The sequence below is a fragment of the Aotus nancymaae genome, unplaced genomic scaffold (genome assembly GCF_030222135.1).
Source record: "Aotus nancymaae isolate 86718 unplaced genomic scaffold, 86718_ANA_hifiasm-v0.15.2.pri h1tg000028l, whole genome shotgun sequence".
NCBI classification, from domain to species: Eukaryota; Metazoa; Chordata; class Mammalia; order Primates; family Aotidae; genus Aotus; species Aotus nancymaae.
This window is the reverse complement of record NW_026988441.1, coordinates 9,199,929-9,224,158: the sequence shown is the minus strand read 5'-3', so window position 1 is coordinate 9,224,158 and position 24,230 is coordinate 9,199,929. Positions and strand designations below refer to the sequence as shown.

The 24,230-nt window shown below is 49.0% G+C and overlaps 1 protein-coding gene across 1 annotated transcript in view; it reads left to right on the top strand.

Moving 5' to 3' along the window:
• Window positions 1-1,123: 1,123 nt before the first annotated feature.
• Window positions 1,124-24,230, top strand: part of MEIOSIN (meiosis initiator) — a 28,210-nt gene continuing 5,103 nt past the window's right edge. The window contains exons 1-9 of the mRNA XM_021668523.2: window positions 1,124-1,194; window positions 5,198-5,302; window positions 10,308-10,452; window positions 12,847-12,958; window positions 14,537-14,674; window positions 15,369-15,626; window positions 17,453-17,573; window positions 21,984-22,084; window positions 23,739-23,894. Coding sequence (XP_021524198.2) covers window positions 1,124-1,194; window positions 5,198-5,302; window positions 10,308-10,452; window positions 12,847-12,958; window positions 14,537-14,674; window positions 15,369-15,626; window positions 17,453-17,573; window positions 21,984-22,084; window positions 23,739-23,894 — 1,207 coding nt within the window. The remainder of the gene's footprint in view (window positions 1,195-5,197; window positions 5,303-10,307; window positions 10,453-12,846; window positions 12,959-14,536; window positions 14,675-15,368; window positions 15,627-17,452; window positions 17,574-21,983; window positions 22,085-23,738; window positions 23,895-24,230) is intronic.

Here is a 24,230-nt window from a genome sequence, read left to right as displayed (position 1 = left end):
ATCCCAAAGTGCTAGGATTACAGGGATGAGCCACTGTGCCTGGCTTTGGGAGGCCTCCAAAGTGAGGATTTAGGTCCTCATTTTGGGACTCTAAAGTTTTTTGTTTTTTGTTTTTGAGACGGAGTCTCCCTCTCTGTCACCCAGGCTGGAGTGCAGCGGCGTGATCATGGCTCACTGCAGCCTCTGCCTCTCGAGTTTAAGCGATTCCCCTGTCTCAGCCTCCTGAGTAGCTGGGACTACAAGCATGTGCCACCACACACAGCTCATTTTTGTATTTTCAGTAGAAGCAGGGTTTCACCATGTTGGCCAGGCTGGTCTGGAACTCCTGACCTCAGGCGATCTACTTGCCTCGGCCTCCCAAAGTGCTGGAATTACAGGCGTGAGCCACCGCACCTGGCTGGTTTTAGTCTTAAAATCACGGTCTGTAGGTCTCTAGCCACACTTTTGGTAGTCTCTGTTTCAGAGTCTGGCATCACACTATTATTAATGTCTAAGTTCTGAAGTCAAAGTTTAGGGGTTTGCTGGTTTTAGTTTTAGGTCTGGATCATGATTTAAGGCCCAGATTTACAATTCAGGATTCACAGTTTTGAGTTTAGAAGTTTAGGGGTTTGTTGTTGTTTTTTGTTTTGTTTTGTTTTGTTTTTTTGAGACAGTCTCGTTCTGTTGCCCAGTCTGGAGTGCAGTGGCTCGTTCCCAGCTCACTGCAACTTCCGCCTCCCGGGTTCAAGTGATTCTCCTGCCTCAGCCTCCCAGGCCTCAGCCTCCGGAGTAGCTGGGATTACAGGCATGCACCACCATGCCTGGCTAATTTTTGTATTTTTAGTAGAATCAGCATTTCACCATGTTGGCCAGGCTGGTCTCAAACTCCTGACCTCAAGTGATTTGCCTGCCTCAGCCTCCCAAAATACTGGGTTTACAGGCGCGAGCCACCACATCTGGCCAAGGTTTAGCAGTTTAATTTGGGTCTCTGGGCCCATAATTTATTGGGGCTGGGGACTCTATTTTGGGATCTCTGGATGATCAAAGGAGCGTTGTCGGGAAAATGAAGGGTGTCCATCAGGCTTCCTGCCCATCCTTCCTGCAATCCCTGAGGTCACTAATCATTCTTTTTCCCTCTTTGCAGATGTTGGGTTCCAGCAGATACTTATCTTCCTCTGAACAGCCCAGAGGTAGTTCACTGGGTCCCAGTGAGAGGTAAGACCTTGCCCCATCTCCCTTATAGCCCCAGCCACTCTCATTGAATAATTATAACAAAAACATTTGCTGAGCATTTATTGTTTGCTAAACCTTGTTTGTATGATAACTGTTAATCCATACAACAACCCCATGAAGAAGTGTGTGCTAAGATTCCTGCCATTTTCTAGATGAGAGTACTCTGAGGTGATTGGCAAAGATCATTTCTTATTTATTTATTTATTTATTTATTTCTGAGATAGGGTTTCTCTCCTGTTGCCCAGGCTCCAGTGCAACGGTGCGATCTGAGCTCACTGCAACCTCTGCCTCCCAAACTCAAGCGATTAATCTGCCTCAGCCTCCTGAGTAGCTGAGACTGCAGGCGCACACCTCTATGCCTGGCTAGTTTTTGTATTTTTTGTAAAGATAGGGTTTTGCCATGTAGCCCAGACAAGTCTTGAACTCCTGGCTTCAAGCAGTCTGCCTGCCTCAGCCTCTCAAAGTGCTGGGATTACAGGCATGAGCCACCATTTCTTTTTTTCTATTTTATTTTTTTTAATTTTTAGGACAAAGATAACTTCTAAGGTCCTTGCAGCCTGTGACATTCTGAATTCGTTTGTTTTCAGAGCTAGGGTCTCACTCTGTTGCCCATGCTAGAGGGCAGCGGTGCCATCATAGCTCACTATAGCCTCAGACTCCTGGGTTTGAGCCTGGGCTTGATCCTCCTGCATCAGCCTTCCGAACAGCTAAGATTACAGGCACATGCCACCACACCTAGCCAGTTTCTCTGTTTGTTGTAGAGACAGGGTCTTGCTGTGCTGCTCAAACTGGTCCTGAACTTCTGGCCTCAAGTGATTCTCCTATCTTGGCCTCCCAAGGTGCTGGGATTACAAGCCACCACGCCCAATTGACATTCTAAGTGTCTTTCCTTCTTTCTTTTTTTTCTTTTGAGACCCAGTTTCACTCTTGTTGCCCAGGCTGAAGTGTAATGGCATGATCTCGGCTCACTGCAACCTCCACCTCCTGGGTTCAAGCAGTTCTTCTGCCTCAGCCTCCCAAGTAGCTGGCCTTCAGCCTGGGAGATCAAAGCTGCTGGCATGCGCTATCACACCCAGATGATTTTGTATTTTCAGTAGAGACGGGGCTTCATCATGTTGGTCAGGCTGGTCTCGAACTCCTGACCTCAGGTGATCTACTTGCCTCGGCCTCCCACAGTCACTGAGCCTGACCTCTTTCCCCCGCCCCCCCCTTTTTTTTTTTTTTCCGAGACAAGGTCTTCCTCTGTCATTCAGGCTAGAATGCAGTGGTGCAATCCCGGCTCACTACAGCCTTGACCTCCTGGGCTCAAACAGTCTTGCCTCAGCCCCCTAGTAGCTGGGACCACAGGCGTGCATCACTATGCCTGGCTAATTTTTGTATTTTCTGTAGAGATGGGTTTTTGCCATGTTGCCAAGGCTGGTCTGAAACTCCTGGGCTCCAGTGATCCACCCAGCCTCCCAAAGTGCTGGAGTTACAGGCGTGAGCCACCGCGCCTAGCTCTTTTTCTTTTAGACAGGATCTTGCTCTGTTGCCCAGGCTGGAGTGCAGTGATACGATCACAGTTCACTGCAGCTTTGACCTCCCAGGCTGAAGCAATCCTCCCATGTCAGCCTCCCAAGCATGCAGGACCATAGGCACACACCACTATGCCTGACTAATTTAAAAAAAATTTTTTTTGGCTGGGTATGATGGCTCATGCCTGTAATCCCAGCACTTTGGAAGGCCAAGGCAAGTGGATCACCTGAGGTCCGGAGTTTGAACTGGCCAACATGGTGAAACCCCATCTCTACTAAAAATACAAAAATTTGCAGGGCGTGGTGGCAGATGCCTGTAATCCCAGCTACTTGAGAGGCTCAGGCAGGAGAATCACTTGAACACAGGAGGCAGAGGTTGCAGTGAGCCAAGATTGTGCCATTGCACTTCAGGCTGGGCGACAAGAGGGAAACTCTGTCTCAAAAAAAAATACTGTAGACAAGGTCTCACTATGTTGCCTATGCTGGTCTCAAACTCCTAGGCTCAAGTGATCTTCAAGTGATCTTCCTGCCTCAGGCTCCAAAATTGCTGGGATTACAGGTGTGAGCCACCATATCTTTATTTCCTTTCTTTTATTCACACATTCATTCATCCATCAAGCACCTACCAAGTCAAGTGAAAGGAATCTTATAGAGGCGATTTTCTTTTTTTTCTTTTTTGAGACGGAGTCTCACTCTGTTGCCCAGGCTGGAGTGCAGTGGCACAGTCTCGGCTCACTGCAACCTCCGCCTCCAAGGTTCACGTGATTCTCCTGCCTCAGCCTCCCAAGTAGCTGGAACTACAGACATGTGCCAGCACGGCCGGCTAATTTTTTTGTATTTTTAGTAGAATCGGGGTTTCACCATGTTGGCCAGGATGGTCTCGATCTCCTGACCTCGTGATCCGCCTACCTCAGCCTTCCAAAGTGCTGGGATTACAGGCATGAGCCACTGCACCTGACCTTAGAGGGGATTTTCACAGCAGTTTGAGGGTTGGATCAGATTTCTCCCTCCCTCTAAAGTTAGGACAAAGAAAAAATAAGGCCAAAGTTCATGTTAACCCCTACCATTTCCCCCAATAAATTTCCATCTGACTATCTCTTCATTAGCTCCAAAATTAAGCATTTACAGGGTTATGTCCTGATAAACCCATCATAAATTGAAAATATGGTATGTGAAAAATGCATGGCTGGTGGCTCATGCCTGTAATCTCAGCACTTGGGGAGGCCAAGGCAGGCTGATCATTTGATGTCGGGAGTTCAAGACCAGCCTGGCCAACAGGGCGAAACCCCATCTGTACAAAAGATAAAAAATTAGCCAGGCATGGTGGTGCATGCCTGTAATCCCAGCTACTTGGGAGGCTGAAGCAAGAGAATCACTTGAACCCAGGAGGCAGAGGTTGCGGTGAGCCAAGATCGCACCACTGCACTGCAGCCTGGGTGAGAGGGTGAGACTTGGTCTAAAAAAAAAAAAGAGCATGGCTGATTGGGAGGTGTGGCCCACTGGTGCTGCCCAACATGGTAAGAGAAGCGCGGTTTCTACTGAATTTGTATGGCTTTCACACCATCATAAAGTCAAAATATTTTAAATCGAAACATGGTAAGACAAGGACTGTGTGCTGTCTTCAGGTTCTCTACCTAGATACTATGCTCAGAAGGAGCAACATGAAGAAAATGAAGAAGGCCTATCCCACTGCCCATCCTCCTGGAGTTTAAGAGTTGCCGACAATTCATTCTTTTCTACCCCTTTCTAGATGTGGGGGTCCTTGTATTGATAAAGACTCTAAGTTGCAATTAACAGAAACCTAGCAAAAACTGGCTTAAGCATAAAAAGGGATTTATTGGATTGTTTAACAAAAAAACTCAGGGGTGTCAGCCTTCGCTGGTTCCAGGATGGAGGTTAAATGATGTTGCCAGGAATCTCCGTCTCTGGCCTCCGCTATTGTCCGTGTTGGGTTCTGTCTCAAACAAGTTCTCTCTTTGTTTTATTTATTTATTTTACTTACGTTTTGTTCTTTGTTTGTTTGAGACGGAGTCTCGCTCTGTCACCCAGGCTGGAGTGCAGTGGCACGATCTCGGCTCACTGCAACCTCCACCTTCTGGGTTCAACTGATTCCCCTACCTCGGCCTTCTAAGTAGCTGAGATTACAGGCGTGTGCAACTATGCCTGGCTAATTTTCTTGTATTTTTAGTAGAGATGGGGTTTCACCATGCTGCTCAGGCTGGTCTCGAACTTCTGACCTCAAATGATCTGTCTGCCTCGACCTCCCAAAGTGGTGGGATTACAGGTGTGAGCCATCATGCCGGGCCACAGATTCTCCCTTTGGAAAGGCAAGATGGTTCCCAGCAGCTCCAGGTCCATATCTTTTCAACTCCATATACTCAGAAGAGAAAGCCTCTTTCTAAGATTGACTGGGTCTGATTGGCCAAACCTAGCCCCAACTGTGAACCAATCACTATGACTATTCTTGGCAGGACCTTGGTTCTGTGCTCCCTACTGAAAGGGGAAGATAAGGTCAGCCTCTCTCAACCACATGGACTGAGAGTGGAGGAGAAATGGCGGCGCAAAGAAAAATCGAGGTACTGTTAACAGAAAGCGGGGGATTGGATGTTGGTCAAGCAAAAATATACCTCATTCTCCAACACCTCCAACCCCTAAAATCATTCTGACAAATGACTGTCCACTCATTTACTTGAACTCACATTTCATGAACACTCCCTATGTACCAGGTACTATACTAAACCCCTTCCGGACAGGATCAGGGTTTTCCTAGCCACCTCCATTTTGTAAATGAGGAAGAAACAGGCTCAGAGAACTGAAAGCAGTTGCCCAAAGTCACACAGCAAGTGGTGGAGCTAGGATTTGAATACCAGTCTTTCTGCTTCAAAAACTGGAGCTTACCTGTCAACCTTTATACCACCTCTTGGGACTGTCCCCTACTTTGTCCCACTTTTGGGGAACTCATTTTAAATATTTAAAAAATTATTTTTGTTGGGGGAGCTTTTACTCTTACTCATTTTTTTTGAGATGCATTCTCACTCTGTCACCCAGGCTAGAATGCAATGATGTGGTCTCGGCTCACTGCAACCACCTCCGCCTCCTGGGTTCAAGTGATTCTCCCACCTCAGCCTCCTGAGTAGCTGGGACTACAGGCACATGCCACCACACCTGGCTAATTTTTTTGTATTTTTCGTAGAGACGGGGTTTCACTATGTTGGCCAGGCTGGTCTTGAACTCCTGACCTTGTGATCTACCCACCTTGGCCTCCCAAAGTGCTGGGATTACAGGTGTGAGCCACCACACCTGGCTGGGGGATTTCTTACTCTTTCATCCCTGCACACTAGTAAAACAAAAGAAGGGCTGGGCCTTGGTTTTTCCAAATTTAATATGAGACATTTAGACTGGCTTTTGGTTAGGGCTCCTTCTAGATCCTGTAAAATAAAGTAAGTAGGCGCCGGGTGAGTACCCACTAAGTGTTAGGCATTAGTCGGGGATTTAAGAGATGTAACCAGGTCAGCACTATGGCTTCTATGGGCCCTATACAATTGTGCCTTCTTGATCCCCTCCGTCCATAGAAAACTATGAACAACTGTGGTTTATGACAGTATTGATATAAAGACAAGTATAGTACAGATGGGCTGATATTTTTTGCTGTTCTAATTTAATAGGAATTAGAACTTTTTGTTTTTTTTAAGACGGGGTTTCACCATGTTAGTCAGGCTGGTCTTGAACTCCTGACCTCAGGTGATCCGCCCGCCTTGGCCTCCAAAGTGCTTGGATTACAGGCATGAGCCACCGCGCCTGGCCAGGAATTAGAACATTTTCATGAGCACCTAAAAGCATCATGGGGTCCAGGTACTGTGATTTCTGCGTTTTATGGACAAATCAACCTGGGATATAGCAGTAAATAAGACAAAAAATCTTGCCCTCCATGGTGGTGTGTGCCTATAATCCCAGCTACGGGGGACGCTGAGGTAGGAGAATCACTTGAGTCCAGAAGGTGAAGGTTGCAATAAGCCAAGAGCCCACCACTGCACTCCAGCCTGGGCAACAGAGCAAGACTCTATCTCAAAAAAAAAAAAAAAAAATCTTGCCCTCATGGAGTTCATATTTATAATTAACAAAAAAAAAAAAAAAAGAAGAAGATTTCACAGCCTGTACAATATAGAGAGACTGTGTTTCTACAGAAAATTTCATTTTAAAATTTATTTTATTTTATTTATTTAGTTTTTGAGACGAAATTTTTGCTCTTGTTGCCCAGGCTGGAATGCAATGGCGCGATCTCGGCTCATTACAACCTCCGCCTCCTGGGTTCAAGCGATTCTCCTGCCCCAGCCTCTTAAGTAGCTGAGATTACAGATGCCTGCCACCATGTCCAGCTAATTTTTGTATTTTGGTAGAGACGGGGTTTCGCCATGTTGGTCAGGCTGGTCTTGAACTCCTGACCTCGGGTGACCCACCTGCTTCGACCTCCTAAAGTGTTGGGATTACGGGCGTGAGCCACTGCTCCCAGGATTAAAATTTATTTTTAAAAGTTTTTTTGTAGAGGCAGGGTCTCACTATGTTGCCCAGGCTGAACTCAAACTCCTGGGCTCAAAGGTTCATCCTGCCTCAGGCTCCAAAGTGCTGGGATTATAGATGTGAGCCACCACACTCAGCCTTGGCACTACAAAAAAATTTTAAAAATAGCCTGGCATGGTGGTGTGTGCCTAAAGTCCCAGCTACTTGGGAGACAGAAGGATTGCTGGAGCTCAGGATTTTGAGGTTACAGGCTGTTACACATCAGCCTGGATGACAGAGCAACTCTGTCTCAAAAAACAAACAAGCCAGCAAAACAAAAAAAAAAAAAACAGGGCAAAAGAACATTCCAAGCAGAGGGAATAGTAAAGGCCCTAAGGCAGAAATAACTTGGCAGTTTAGAGAAACAGTAAGAAAACCCATGTGGCTGGAGCTGACCTGCTCCCTGAAAGCCCAGAGGGCACAGCTGAGATTAGTGAATGAAAATATAGGGATTGTGAGGAAAGAAATTGGCTAAAACCAGAACCATCCAGCAAAGAAAGAGGCAGCCCTGGGAGGTGGTACCTGGTTCCTGGAGGCCCCTGAGAGCAGAGCCCAAGTTATACCTATTCAAGACAGCTGCCCAGGGGATGCCAAGACACTCAGTTCCTCCCTTTCTAACCTCTGTGTTTGCCCAGAAGTTTCACCCAGTGCTTTGTAAAACCCAGAGTAAACACCCAGGGACTGTAGTTTATATGAAACCCTCTGTGCCTCCATGTTCAGCTAATTTTTGTATTTTTAGTTTTGAGACAGGGTTTTGCCATGTTGGACAGGCTGGTCTCAAACTCCTGACCTCAAGTGATCCTCCCATCTCAGCCTCCCAAAGTGCTGGGATTACAGGTGTGAGCCACCATGCCCAGCCTCCTTTTACAAGCTTCTAAAACACCAAGCGAGACATTTTTCTTTATCATGGCCAACTTCATAGACAGTGACCTGTGTAGTCACATAGGGCCCTGTGCTCAGGATGGTCCGATGCTTGGTCTGATGCTCTGTTCTCACCATCTTGAAATTCTCAATTTTTGAACAAGAGGCTGCCACATTTTCATTTACAATGCCCCCTGAACCCAGTACATTATGTAGCTTTTTTCTGGTCTTACTTGCAATTTGGTTTGTATGACAATTTGATTAATTACTTTAGCCCCAAAGATACTGTCAACTCCAGAAGAAGGGGCTGTATTTGTTGTTGGAGTTTTTTGTTTTGTTTTATTTTTCAAGACAGGGTCTCATTCTGTTGCCCAGACTAGAGTGTAACGGAGTGATCATGGCTCACTGCAACCTCAACCTCCCTGGCTCCAGTGATCCTCCTACCTCAGCCCCGCAAAGTAGCTGGTACTACAGGCATGCGCCACCGGCGCAGTGGAGCGCACTTCTACAAAAAATGAAAAAATTAGCCGGCCACCGATTCTCCTGTCTCAGCCTCCTGAGTAGCTAGCTGGGTTTGTAGGTGCCCACCACCACGCCCGGGTAATTTTTTGTATTTGTAGTAGAGACAGCATTTCACCATGTTGGCCAGGCTGGTCTCGAGCTCCTGAGCTCATGTGATCCACCCACCTCAGCCTCCCAAAATGCTAGGATTACAGGCATGAGCCACTGCTCCTGGCCAAGACAACTTATTTCGTGTCTTTATTTATTAACTCACTTAGCAAATACACAGTGAGTCGTCACAATATTCCAGGCCCTGTTCTAGGTGCTAGGGGTCCAGTGGTACCAATGACACAGACGACAGCCCGGTGCAGTGATCAGAAGTGTGAGAGCACCAGGGCGAGGGGGCCTTAGCAGTTGATGGGAGAGAGCCAAAGGAAGCAAGAGACAAGACCAGAATGATCAACTGGGCCAGGCCGCAAATGATAAACCACATTAGGACGTTTTTTTTTTTTTTTGAGATAGAGTCTCACTGTGTCGCCCAGGCTGGAGTGCAGTGGTGCAATCTCAGCTCACTCCAACCTCCACCTCCTGGGTTCAAGCAATTCTCCTGCCTCAGCCTCCCCAGTAGCTGGGATTACAGGTGCTTGCCACCACACCTGGCTAATTTTTGTATTGATTGATTGATTGATTGATTGATTGAGATGAAGTCTCACTCTTGTTCCCCAGGCTGGAGTGCAATGGCGCGATCTCAAATCACTGCAACCTCTGCCTCCCAGGTTCAAGCCATTCTCCTGCCTAAGCCTCCTGAGGAGCTGGGTTTACAGGCGATTGCCACCACGCCCGACTAATTTTTGCATTTTTAGTAGAGACAGGGTTTCACCATGTTGGCCAGGCTGGTCTCAAACTTCTCACCTCAGGTGATCTGCCTGCCTCATATTTTTAGTAGAGACGGGGTTCTACTAAAAATACACTGGCCTCCCAAAGTGCTGGGATTACAGGCGTGAGCCACTGTGCTTGGCCTTAATTGTTTTTTTGAGATGGAGTCTCATGCTGTCTCCCAGGCTGGAGTCCAGTGACATGATCTTGGCTCACTTCAACCTCCAACTCCTGGGTTCAAGCGATTCTCCTGCCTCAGCTTCCCATGTAGCTGGGTGCGTGCCACCACACCCAGCTAATTTTGGTATTTTTGGTAGAGATGGGGTTTCACCATGTTGACCAGGTTAGTCCCAAACTCCTGACCTTAGGTGATTGCCCACTTCGGCCTCCCAAAGTGATGGGATTACAGGCATGAGCCACTGCGCCCACCCCACATTAGGAACTTAAACTAGATCCTTAACAATGGGATGGCATGGAAAGGTTTGAAGCAAGATAGTGACGTGGTCAGATTTGTGTTTCAGGAAGGTCACCCTGAGTCTAGCAGAAAGTAGGGCTGGAAGAAGCCAAACGGTGGGGCTGGGTGAACTATAAGAATGTGAACACATGGATGGGGTTAGGGCTCTGGGGTTGAAGAGAAGGTGATGGAGGAGGAGTGAGTAAGATCTGGTGACTGTGGTCAAGGGCTAAGGGGAAGTAACGAGTACAGGTGATGCCTGGGATTCTGTCTTGAGTGTCCAGGCTGGGATGCGCACAGCTCTAAAATGGGTAACACAGATGGGTTTGCAGGTCGAATGCGGAATTCAGTTTTGGATGTCCTAACCAAAACCAGTTCCTGTCCCCAAACAGGAAGCAGAGGAAAAATCACACTAGCAAACTGCAAGAGTTGGCATTGCTGCTGCCCATAGCCCTGAAGACCAGGAAGCTCACAAAGGTACGGGGAATACAGGAGACAGGGCAGATTTGGGAGGCAGGTCTTTAAATAGCAGCAAGTGGACTGGGTGCAGTGGCTCACGCCTGTAATCCCAGCACTTTGGGAGACCGAGGCGAATGGATCACGAGATCAAGAGTTCAAGACTAGCCTGGCCAACATGGTGAAACCCCATCTCTACAAAAATACAAAAATTTAGCTGGGCATGGTGGCACATGCCTGTACTTCTAGCTACTCAAGAGGCTGAGGCAGGAGAATCGCTTGAATCTGGACCCGAGAGGGGAAGGTTGCTGTGAGCTGAGACTGCTCCACTGCACTCCAGCCTGGGCCACAGAGTGAGACTTTGTCTCAAAAAAAAAAAAAAAAGCACGTCTAGTTTACCCCAACACACCTGGCCCCTAGTCAGTAGTAGTCTCTTTTAGCTTTGTGACTCCAGTATCAACTCAGGAGGTATTTGGTGGCTGCATAGATGACACCTGCGGGGCAGGAGGCATCCTTCATGGTACTGTGGGGAGACTCCTTCCTTTGACAGTCCCTGGCTGAGTGACCGCTCAATTCTTTGTGCTTGGGATGAGAAATCAATTCGCTACAGTCGACAATCACACTTTTTTTTTTTTTTTTGAGACAGAGTTTCGCTCTTGTTACCCAGGCTGGAGTGCAATGGCGCGATCTCGGCTCACCACAACCTCCGCCTCCTGGGTTCAGGCAATTCTCCTGCCTCAGCCTCCTGAGTAGCTGGGATTACAGGCACGCGCCACCATGCCCAGCTAATTTTTTGTATTTTTAGTAGAGACGGGGTTTCATCATGTTGACCAGGATGGTCTCGATCTCTTGACCTCGTGATCCACCCGCCTCGGCCTCCCAAAGTGCTGGGATTACAGGCATGAGCCACTGCGCCCGGCCCTACAATCACACTCTTAAGTAGTTCACGGTCAATGCAGAGAATGACCAATGATTATAAAACAGTGTAGCAAGTGCCTTGGTGGAGACAGGCCCAGGGTGTCACAAGAGTGCAGGAGGGGACCAGGTGCGGTGGCTCATGCCTGTAATCCCAGCATTTTGGGAGGCCGAGACAGGTGGATCACCTGAGGTCAAGAGTTCAAGACCAGCCTGACCAACATGGTGAAACCCCATCTCTACTAAAATTACAAAATTATCTGGACGTGGTGGCACATGTCTGTAATGCTAGCTACTTGGGAGGCTGAGGCAGGAGAATCACTTGAACCCAGAAGGTGGAGTTTGCAGTGAGTGGAGATGAAGCCATTGCACTCCAGCCTGGGCAACAAGGGCAAAACTCGATCTCAATTTTAAAAAAAAGAATGCAGGAGGGAACAGCTCACCCAGCTTGGGTGAGAGGGGAAGGGAGATGGCACTTCTGGAAGAGGGGACCACTGTGCAGAGGCGCAGAGGAGGAAAAGCTGGGTGAGGGAGTTCGTGGTGAGAAGAGGAGGCTTTGCAGATGAGAATACAGTATGAGCCGAGAGCCAGTGAGACGCCAGGGAGCATGTGCCAAAAACTGCACAAGAAGGCAGGCAGACCTTTTTTGAGACAGATCTCCAGCCCTTTTTTGAGACAGTCTTGCTCTGTGGCCCAGGCTGGAGTGCTGTGGCATGACCTCAGCTCACTATAACCTCTGCCTCCCGGGTTCAAGCGATTCTGCTGCTTCAGTCTCCTGAGTAGCTGGGACTACAGGCACGCACCACCATGCCTGGCTTATTTTTGTATTTTTATTAGAGACGGGGTTTTGCCACATTGGCCAGGCTGGTCTTGAACTCTTAACTTCAAGTGATCCATCCACTTTGGCCTCCCAAAGTGCTGAGATTGCAGGTGTGAGCCACCGCGCCCAGCCGATCTCTGTAGCCTTAGCAAGCCCCTTAGCACTTTGAGCCTCCATTTCTGTAGCTGTAGCCCCTGTCTCACTGTGCTGCAGTGAGGGCTAGACAGCAGAACAGGAAGGTCTCTGCCGACTGAGGAGTTGTTGGGGTGGATGAGGAACGAGGTCCTGGAGCCTCTGTGTCTCTGGGCCCCAGCAGCCTCACGTTATCTTGAGCCCTGGCTGATGTGCTCAACCCTGTCTTTTTTTTTTTTTGAGATGGAGTCTTGCTCTGTAACTCAGGCTGGAGTGTAGTGGCATGATCTTGGCTCACTGCAACCTCTGCCTCCTGGGTCCTGGTTCAAGTGATTCTCCTGCCTCAGCCTCCCCAGTAGCTGGGATTACAGGCATGCACCACCACGCCCAGTTAATTTTTGTATTTTAGTAGAGATGGGGTTTCACTATGTTGGCCAGGCTGGTCTTGAACCCTTGACCTCGTAATCCTCCCATCTCGGCCTCCCAAAGTGTTGGGATTACAGGCGTGAGCCACCGCGCTCGGCCTAACCCTCTTTCTCTTGAGGCAGAAGGAGATTCTGGTGCATGTACTGCAGTATATTCAGTACCTCCAAAGAAACATCGATGCAGTCAAGGCCTTGCTGAAATGCTACGCCATCAATGTGGAAGGTGGCCTTGTGGGTAAGTAGTTCCGCCAGTGTTTCCTGGTGCCTGCGATGTGCCAAGTGTGGTTCCGGCCACCAGGGATACCGAGCAACCCTTGTGTCAAGGCCTGGTAGAGGGGACAAAGTCAGATGTTCAAGATGCAGTGGGAACTCAGAGGAGCGGGGCCTTGGAGCTGGGCCTTCAGGACAGTAGGAGACACAGGGAAGCCCTGATGGGCAGAAGAAACAGGCCGGGTGCGGTGGCTCACAACTGTAATCCCATCACTTTGGGAGGCTGAGGTGGGTGGGACACTTGAGGTCAGGAGTTTGAGACTAGCCTGGGCAACTTGGTAAAAACCCATCTCCACTAAAAATACAAAGTTAGCTGGGCGTGGTGGTGCATGCCTGTAATCCCAGCTACTCAGAAGGCTGAGGCAGGAGAATCACTTGAACCTGGGGAGTGGAGGTTGCAGTGAGCTAAGATCGCTCCACTGCACTCCAGCCTGGGTGAAACAGCAAGACTCTGTCTCAAAATATAATAACAGAAGAAATAAAATAAAATAAACAAATCTGATTATGACTTTCCTCTGGCATAAAATCCCTCAGTAATTTTCATCTTCACCTCCTCGCATTGGCATGTGCTGGAAATCCTTTGGGATCTCATCCCTGCCATCCTAATCCCTGCCAAACCTCCCAGGCTCATCGCCTACCATTCTGCCAGCATATTTCATTTACTTATTTATCTATTTGTGTGGGTTTGTTTTTGTTTTTTTTTTTTTTTTGAGACAATATCACTCTGTCAACCAGGCTGGAGTGCAGTGGTGTGATCTCAGCTCACTGCAACCTCTGCCTCCCGGATTCAAGCGATTCTCTTGCTTCAGGCTCCCAAGTAGCTGGAATTACAGGCGCCTGCCACCATGCCTAGCTAATTTTTGTATTTTTCGTAGAGACGGGGTTTTACCACGTTGGCCAGGCTGGTCTCGAACTCCTGACCTCAGGTGATCTGCCCATCTCGGCCTCCCAAAGTGCTAGGATTAGAGGTGTGAGCCACCACGTCCAGCCTGGATTTGTTTCTTTTAGAACAAAGTCCCTGACATGTAGTGTAGAGGACTGGTCATGAAGTGAGAGACCGCAGTCAGGAAGATGAGGAAAGACACTATTCGGAGTGATCCAGACAGGGGACAGCCAGGCACAAGCCAGCACTGTAGCTGAGAATGTGGGTAGAAGTGAGTCCATCTAGGAGATGTTAACAAGGAAGAATGGAGAGGCCAGAGTAAAAGGCCCCAGTGAACTTGGGGTGGGTGGGAGGCCTTCACTGTGTTGAGGAAGGCGTGGGCGGGGAGACGGTGAAGCATCCTCGAGGTGCCCAGTCTGGGGAAGTATTCATTCCGTTCTTCTGCTTGACCAAGGCCCAAAACAGCCCTGAAGAAATGTGCATCTTCACCCTCCACTTTCAAAGTCCTGACTGTGCGTCCTCCCATAAGTCCCCAGTTTCCACACTGTAAAGTCAGTCTGGGGGCCTGATCCGGGACTGGGGAGCACTGTCTGGAAGGCAGGAACTGCAACTGGGTGCAGATGGGGTGGGGGATCTGACCTGTCTCCTCCATCCCTGCAGGGCTGAGGCAGAACCCAGCCTCAGGCCCAGCCAGGCGGAGGAGACACTCTACCCCTTCCAGCTCCCCAAGCTCTCAGAAGTCCCGTCTCCAGGGGGCCTGCCAGAAGCCTCGGAAGAAGAAGCTGACCCAAATGTCAGGTACAAGCTGTCAGTGGAGGCGGAACCAGAAGCCCGGTCACCCAGGAACAGGGCTCCTTCTCCAGGGATGTCCTTATCTGGGGGTCTTCTCAGCAACCTATGCCTGGGTTCAACTCCCAGCTCCTCCTTGTACCAGCGCTAAGGCCTCACACCCAGAAAGTCGGGGTTCACTGGTCTGCGGCAGAACCTGGGCATCAGTATTTTTTTTTTGAGACGGAGTCTTGCTCTGTCCACCAGGCTGGAGTGCAATGATGAAATCTTGACTGACTGCAACCTCTGCCTCCCAGGATGAAGCAATTCTCCTGCCTCGGCCTCCCAAATAGCTGGGATTACAGGCATGTGCCACTACACACTGCTAATTTTTGTATTTTTAGTAGAGACAGGGTTTCACCATGTTGGTCAGGCTGGTCTCGAACTCCTGACCTCAAGTGATCTGCCTGCCTAGACCTCACGAAGCCCAGGGATTACAGGTGCGAGCCACTGCACCTGACCAGTATTTTTTAAAGCTTGCAAGAAGATTCTGATGTGTAGACAGGGGTTGAACAAAGAGGCCTGTGATTGAGGATCTGGGCATACCCATTCCAGGCCGGGCATAGCTTTGACTCAGACAAGGAAGTTTCCCATCTGAGCCTTACTCTGGTGACACACAGGTGACCCCCAGGTCCCTCTGACACCTGACTCTCTGCTTCCCCAGAAAACCAAGACCCTGAGAAGACTCGGACCCTAAAGCCTTGCCGCTCCTTGGCCCTGAACAAGCCTGAGAAGCTAGTAACCCCATCACCAGACCAGAAAGGAAGAGGCACAGGGGGGACCACCACCCCTCCAAGGTGCCCCGACTCCTGCGGTCACCCCAGACCTGCATCATCCTCGCCTCCAGGTGACAGAGAAGAAGGACAGTCCCAGCTGACGTTGCTGGATCTGGCTGAGGACACCATCCACTGTGACATCTCAAGTTGGTCTTTTTCCTCACTATGAACTTAGTCTTTCATTGAGATGCCACTTTGTGGGCACCGACTGCGTCCCAGACACAGTACCAGTAGCAGGGGCTGCAGCAGTGAATAGGAAACACTGCCTCTCCCTTCTCAAGCCTGTGGCCTTGCTCTGGTGGTCTTCTTCATTGAAGGCTGTGTCATGGCTGTACGGATGGGATGAGACAGCGTCATCCTCCTGTGTGGGCTTTCCATCACAGAACCGGGAGGATGGCAGGGCCTCTGCATCAGGCCTCATTTGGCTCTCCCGTGCCCCAGTCACTGCACTGGTTTGGAAAAGGTGTGGTGATGCGTTCAGACAGAGAGCTGGACGAGAGGGAGGGAGGTCAGAGCTCAAAGCTTTGAGGCCTCAAGTCATCTCGTTCCTCTTAACTCTTCATTCAGCCCTTTCTTTTTCTTTTCTTTTTTTTTTTTTTTGAGACAGACTCTGGCTCTCTTGCCTGGGCTGGAGTGCAGTGGTACAATCTTGGCTCATTGCAACCTCTGCCTCCTGGATTCAAGCAATTCTGCCTCAGCCTCCCAAGTAGCTGGGATAACAGGCGTGCGCCACCATGCCCGGCTAATATTTGTGTTTTTAGTAGAGACAGGGTTTCACCAAGTTGGCCAGGCTGGTTTCAAACTCCTGACCTCGGGGGCTCCACCCACTTTGGCCTCCCAAAGTGCTAGGATTACAGGCGTGAGTCACCTCAACCAGCTTCACTTAGCCCTTTCTCCCCAAGCCAAGCACCTCCTCTGTGCTAGGCCCTGTGCCAGATGCTGGTGACACATCAGTGACTAAGTTCACAGCCTCATGAAGGAATCGCTTATGTCACCCAATACTGACAGCCCAGAGTGACCCAGACTTCCTGGGCTTACCCAGGAGGCTGGGGGCCCCAGAAGGGGCATCTGACCCAGCCTAGGGAGCAGGGAGGGCTTCTCAGATCTTCCTGCTAGCTGTGTGACCTTGGGCAAGTTACTTGAGATCTCAGTGCCTCAGTTTACTTACCTGTAAAATGGGTATAATAATGGTGCCCTTAGGCAAAGGTGAACAGAATGGAAAAGGCTCTCAGCAGCGCTCGAAGCTGTAAGCTCTGTATTCTTGTCAGCTAGCTTCATGGTCATTGTCAGGATTCCACTACCGGTATTCTTCATTACAGCTTCTTTTTTTGTTTGTTTTTTGAGACAGGGTCTCACTCTGTCACCCAGGCTGGAGTGCAGTGGTGCCATCTCAGCTCACTGCAACCTCCACCTCCTGAGTTCAAGTGATTCCCCTGCCTCAGCCTCCCAGCTAGCTGGGATTACAGGTGTGTGCCACTATGCCCAGCTAATTTTTGTATTTTTAGTAAAAATGGGGTTTCGCCATGTTGGCCAGGCTGGTCTTAAACTCCTGACCTCAGATGATCCGCCTACCTTGGCCTCCCAAAGTGCTGGGATTACAGGCGCCCGCCACCATGACTGGCTAATTTTTATATTTTTAATAGAGACTGGCTTTCACCATGTTGGCCAGACTGGTTTCCAACTCCTGACTTCAAGTGATTTGCCCGCCTCGGCCTCCCAAAGTGCTAGGATTACAGGTGTGAGCCAACTTGCCTGGGCCCATTACACCTTCTGATAGGGATTTGGGATTCCAAAAACCTAGCGGTGATTTGGGGCACCCTTCAGCCTCACAACAGCGCCCTGCATCCTGAGGTTTGGGCTAGGATTGGGGAGTGGGTGTGTGACAGAAGTTGGCCTCCTTCCTCCCCTGTGTCTGGGCATCCTGGAATTTGGCCCAGTCCCCAGGCGAAGTCACCCTGATCTGCCCTCTTAGGCTGCTGGTGCCAGGACAGTGTCCAGGACAGTGTCCAGGACAACGCACCCTCCCCTGCGCTCCTGGCCCAGGAAGATGTGGTGAGGATCCATTTTCTCAACAAGACCCAGCCCCATCCCAGGTAAAGTAGTCCCTAGGGCACTGAGTGGGCAGTGCTGAGGGGTTTGATGTGGCACGGGTGAGGGGTAGTGGGAAGAGAGGCCAATTTGTGTCCTCTGCGAGTACCCCTTGAGCACCAATAGCGGCCCAGCTTTGTGCCTGCCATCGTGAGCTTGCAGGAAAGCCCGACTTCCCATTTCCTGGACATGGTCACAGCTTTCTCACCTGTCCCCCTGCCTCCCCCTGTCACCCCTCCTCCATCCCATCCTCATGTGATCACATGGCTTTTCCAATACGGAGACCTTGACTGTGGAGGTTGTGGCTTAAAGCCCTTCCTCAATGCCTGTAGCATAGGGTCCAATATCTTTTTTTTTTTTTTTTTTTGGAGACAGGGTCTCATTCTGTTGTCCAGGCCAGAGAGCAGTGATGTGATCATAGGTCACTGCAGCCTCAACCTTCAGGGCTCAAGCAATCCTCCCGCCTCAGCTTCCTGAGTAGCTGGGACCACAGGTGCACACCACCCAGCTAATTTTTTTATGTTTATTTTTTGTAGAAATGAGGTCTCCCAGCAGGGCGAGGTGGCTCACACCTGTAATCCCAGCACTTTGGGAGGCCAAAGCGGGCAGATCCCAAGGTCAGGAGATTGAGATGCTCCTGGCTAACACGGTGAAACCCTGTCTCTACTAAAAATACAAAAAATTAGCCAGGCGTGGTGGTGTGTGCCTGTAGTCCCCGCTATTCAGGAGGCTGAGCCAGAGAATCAATCACTTGAACCCAGGAGGTGGAGGTTGCAGTGAGCCGAGATCACGCCATTGTATTCCAGCCTGGGTTACACAGTGAGACTCTGTCTTAAAAAAAAGAAAAAGAAATGAGGTCTCCCTATTTCCAGCCCAAGCTGGTCTTGAACTCCTGGACTCAAACAGTCCTCCCACCTCAGCCTCCCAAAGTGCTGGGATTACAGGCATGGGTCACCGCATCTGGCCCCGATATCTTACCCGGCATTTGAGACCTTCAACTCACCTCATCAGCCCTGCCCTTCACCCATGACTCTTACACTTCACACCACACACGTTTGCTGTTCCCTAGGAACCCTGCGCCAGCCCCTCTGGGCTTCTCATATTCCAGTACCTCTCCCTGGATGGCCTGCTTCCCTGTGCCCCTGGAGAACCACCCATCCCTAAAAAAAAATTTTTAAAAAGGAAAAAAAATTAGAGATCCAAGATGGCTGATCACTAGCAGCTCAGGATTGTAGCTCCCAGAGAAAGCGCACAGAACGAGAGGACGCCACACTTTCAGACGAATTTTTGTTACCCACAGACCAGAAGATTCCCAGCAGAGGAGCCCCACGGGTCGCCAGAGCGACTCTTGTGGCTGGCATCGTGGTTTTGCCGCCCCCCGCTCCCTGGTGCAGCGGTTCTTGGTGCAGAATAAACAGGACTGGGTCCCCTTTTGATCAACGTTTGGAACTCCTGGAAGGCACACCCATTTACCTGATTGAAGAAGGGACTCAAGAGGGAAGCCAGACTGGAGATTCCCAGGCAGAAAAGCACCGCGAATCTTAATGCCGCAGTTTTGGCCAGCACAGTGGGTTGCTCAGATTTGGGCGCTGGGAATCAACAAGTTGGACATCTACTCAGAGACCTAATTTGAAAGTAGGCAATTATAAAGACAACAGGTGTATGAACTCACAACGAAGGGAAGAAACCAGCGTAAAAAGGCTGAGAATACCCAAGATCAGAATGCCTCTCCTTCTACAGGTGATCACAGTTCCTCATCAACAAGAGAACAAGGCCTGATGGAGAACGAGTGCGTTCCAATAACAGATTTAGGCTTCAGAAAGTGGATGATAAGAAACTTTAGTGAGCTAAAAGAACATGTTCTAGCTCAATGTAAAGAAACTAAGAACTTTGAAAAAAGGTTTGACGAAATGCTAATGAGAATTGACAACTTAGAGAGGAATATAAGTGAATTAATGGAACTGAAGAACACAATACGAGAACTTCCCGAAGTATGCACAGGTTTTAACAGTCGAATTGATCAAGCAGAAGAAAGGATATCAGAGGTCGAAGACCAACTTAATGAAATGAAACAAGAAGACAAGATTAGAGAAGAAAGAGTAAAAAGGAATGAGCAAAGTCTCCAAGAAATATGGGACTATGTGAAAAGACCTAATTTACGATTGATAGGTGTACCTGAATGTCATGAAGAGAATGAATCCAAGTTGGAAAATATTCTTCAGGATATTACTCAGGAAAACTTTCCTAATCTAGTAAGGCAGGACAATACTCAACTCCAGCTAATCCAGAGAACACCACAAAGATATTCCTCAAGTAGAGCAACTCCAAGACACATAATTGCTAGATTCACTAGGGTTGAAATAAAGGAGAAAATTCTAAGGGCAGCCAGAGAGAAAGGTCACGTTACCCATAAAGGGAAGCCTATCAGACTCACAGCAGACCTCTAACCAGAAACCCTACAAACTAGAAGAGAGTGGGGGTCAATATTCAATATCCTCAAAGAAAAGAATTTTCAACCCAGAATCTCATATCCCGCCAAACTAAGCTTCATAAGTGAAGGAGAAAGAAAATTTTTCGCGAACAAGCAAGCACTCGGAGATTTCATCACCACCAGGCCTGCTTTACAAGAGCTTCTGAAAGAAGCACTACAAACAGAAAGGAACAACCAGTATCAGTCATCCCAAAAACTTACCAAAACGTAAAGAGTATCTCCATAATGAAGAATCTACGTCAACTAATGGGCAAAATAGCCAGCTAGCATCAAATGACAATATTGAACTCACAAATATTAATATTAATTCTAAATTTAAATGGATTAAATGCCCCAATCAAAGACACAGACAGGTAAATTGAATAAAAAGTTAAAACCCATCGGTACGCTGTATCCAGATCTATTTCACAAGCAACGGCATACAAAGACTCAAAACAAAGGGATGAAGATTCACCAATTAAATGGAGAGCAAAAAAAAAAAAAAAAAAAAGCAAAAACAGGAGTTATAACTTTCATCTCTCACAAAATAGACTTTAATAGTAACAAAGACTAGCCAGGCATGGTGGCTCACGCCTATAATCCCAGCACTTTGGGAGGCCGAGGCGGGTGGATCACGAGGTCAAGAGATCGAGACCATCCTGGTCAACATGGTGAAACCCCATCTCTACTAAAAATACAAAAATTAGCTGGGCATGGTGGCGCATGCCTGTAATCCCAGCTACTCAGGAGGCTAAGGCAGGAGAATTGCTTGAACCCAGGAGGCGGAGGTTGCGGTGAGCTGAGATCGCGCCATTGCACTCCAGCCTGGGTAACAAGAGCGAAACTCCGTCTCAAAAAAAAGAAAGGAAAAAGAAAATAGTAACAAAGACTAAAAGAAACAAAGAAGGACATTACATAATGGTAAAAGGATCAATGCAACAACAGGAGTTAATGATTATAAATATATATGCACCCAATACAGGAGCACCCAGATACATAAGACAAGTTCTTAATGACTTATAAAGAGACCTGCACTCCCGCACAATAATAGCGGGAGATTTTGACACCACATTGTTAATATTCAATGGATCAACGACATAGAAAATTAATAGGGACATCTATGATTTGAACTTAGACCTGGAATAAGTAAACTTCGTGAATATTTATAGAATTCTCCACCCCAGGTCCACAGAACATACATTTTTCTCAGTATCATATTACACCTATTTTGAAAGTGACTACATAATTAGAAGTAAATCACTCTTCAGCATTTGCATAGCATTTCACAGACTTAAATGAAATATTGGTTGGCTGTTTGTTTGTTATTTTCTTCCCTTATTCCTTCCTGTCTCCATTGTTAAGCGCAATTATCGGCATAAAAGAGGTTTTTAATACCTATTTTTAGATTGCATTCCAGCCCAGGCAATGGAGCAAGAATCCTGTTCTCTCTCCCCCTTTTTCTTTCTCTTTCTTTCGCTCTTAAAAAGAAAAAAAAAAGGCCGGGCGTGGTAGCTCACGCCTGTAATCCAAGCACTTTGGAGGCCAAGGCGGGCGGATCACCTGAGGTCGGGAGTTCAAGACCAGCCTGACCAATATGGTGAAACCCCGTCTTTAAAAAAGAAAAAAAGAAAACCACCCATCCCTCAGGCTGAGCCCACTGCTCTCCACTGGCTCATCCTTCCCCAACGCCTCAGTCACCGCACTGCCCCCTAGTCTGCAGCACCTGCTTACCAGCTGGGCTCTCCTCATGAAACTGTAAGCTCCCTGAGGATGCAAGCCTCAGCTGACTGAGCTTTACTCCCCTAGCACTGCCCAAGGGGCCAGTGCAGAGCAACAAAGAGGCTCTATAGTAGTTTCCAGCCCAGGGCCTGTGTGGGCTGGAAACACAGGCCCTGGGCTGTGTTTCTGACTTCACTTTCTGACTCTGAAACTGCACCTCTCGTAGGCAGCCATTGGTGTTCTATGATTCCAGCCAGGACGTGGACAAAAGGTCCCTAGACGCTGACGCCTGGCTTCCTGCCTGGACCCCAAAGGACAGCCCTCAAGGTGACTGCAACTCTCTCGCTCCTCCTTGCAGGCTGGTGTGGGCCTTCCCACACTTCAGTCTGAGCATTTCTATGGAAGAGGGGAGGTGGGAAAGGGAATGGAGATCCCCAAAGCACAGGGTAGGCAAACACATAGTGTACCTGCCGTCTCTTCACCACCGCTGCCATGGCAGACATTGCTAATCAATCACCACTCTTTCCTTGAGCCCAGATACTGCATCAGAATCGTTCTGGGTCTTTTTGGTTTGTTTTTTTGAGACAGGGTCTCACTCTGCTGCCCAGGATGGGATGCAGTGGCGTGATCTCAGTTCACTTCAACCTCTGTCTCCTGGCTTCAAGGGATTCTCCTGCCTCAGCCTCCCGAGTAGCTGGGATTACAGGTGCCTACCTCCATGCCCAGCTAATTTTTGTATTTTTAGTAGAAATGAGGTTTTACCATGTTGGCCAGGCTGGTCTCGAACTCCTGACCTTAGGTGACCCACATGCCTCAGCCTCCCAAAAGTGCTGGGATTACAGCATGAGCCACTGCCCCAGCCTCTTTCTGTGTTCGTTTTTTCTTTTGACACAAGTTCTCCCCCTGAGGCTGGAGTGCAGTGGCACAATCACAGCTCACTGAAGCCTCCAATTCCTGGCCTCAAGGGATTGTCCTGCCTCAGCCTCTCAAAGTGCTGGGATTACAGGCACATGCCACTGCTCCAGACCTCAGAATCTTTTTTTTTCTTTTCTTTTCTTTTTTTTTTTTTTTTTTTTAGCTCTGACACAGGTCAGACTTTTTTTTTTTTGAGGTGGAGTTTCACTCTCATTGCCCAGGCTGGAATGCATTGGCGCTATCTTGGCTCACTGCAACCTCCGCCTCTGGGTTCAAGTGATTCTGTGTCAGCCTCCAAGTAGCTGGGATTACAGGCATGCACCAGCACACTCAGCAAATTTTTGTATTTTTAGTACTGATGGGGTTTCACCATGTTGGCCAGGCTGGTCTCAAACTCCTGACCTCAGGTGATCCACCTACCTCGGCCTCCCAAAGCGCTGGGATTACAGACTTGAGCCACCGCACCTGAGCTCAGAATCTTATCACAGAGATGCAGGTAGTTATAATCAGCCTGTGGGATCTTGCACGTTACGATACTGATTTTTTGTTTCGTGGCCATCCCTGACATAATGCCAAACGTCATTTCTCTTCATTTCTTTTTTTTTTCCAATTTTGAGACAGAGTGTCACTCTGTCACCCAGGCTGGAGTGCAGTGGCACAATCTCGGCTCACTGCAGCCTCTGCCTCACGGGTTCAAGTGATGCTCCTGCCTCAGCCTCCTGAGAAGCTGAGATTACAGGCACGTGCCACCATGCCCAGCCAATTTTTGTATTTTTTCATAGACACAGGGTTTCACCATGTTAGCCAGAGTGGTCTTGAACTCCTGACCTCAAGTGATCCACCCGCCTTGGCTTCCCAAAGTGCTGGGATGACAAGCGTGAGCCACCGCGCCCGGCTGCCTCTTCATTTCTCCGACCAAGAATTCAAAATGAGAAACTGACATTCGCTTTCCCTAGCATCAGGCACTTTGCCCCGGCGTCAGGCACTGTCTCCTCAATACCAGCTGCTGTGCTAGGGCACAGGGTGATTTCTAGCTACAGCTCTGAGTCTGCTGTTTCCTTTCCAGGGAGCCCACTGTCCCTGGGGCCTCCCCAGATTGATGTCTGGAGCACAACAGGTCACCCAAGTGAGATCCTTGGGCTCAGCCCCAGCCTTTTCAGCTCCCCTGGGAAACTGCTGCCAGATGAGCTCTTGGAGGATGGCACGGAGTACCTGACCCAAGGTGAGGCCTCAGGGCTGGCCCTGAGGCTTAGTTCCCTTGGGAAACATACGGTGCCCAGGCCTGCGCTAGGCCATCCTGGGTGCCCAGGGTGGATCCTGGCTCTGCCTCAAGGAGCCCACAGCCTAGTGGGGGAGCAACCACAGGCTGTTGTGGTGAGTGGGTGGCTCTAGAAGCCCATAGCAGCACTTGGGCTCACTCTGTGGGTGGGAGGTGACCCACAGGAGTGGGCCGTGAGCGGGATTTGGACACGGTGGGAGATCCTGAAGGAGAAAGCCAGAGACGGGGAGTCTGGTTAGCAGGGACAGCGTGGCCTAAGCTTGGTGCTGTAGGAGAAGC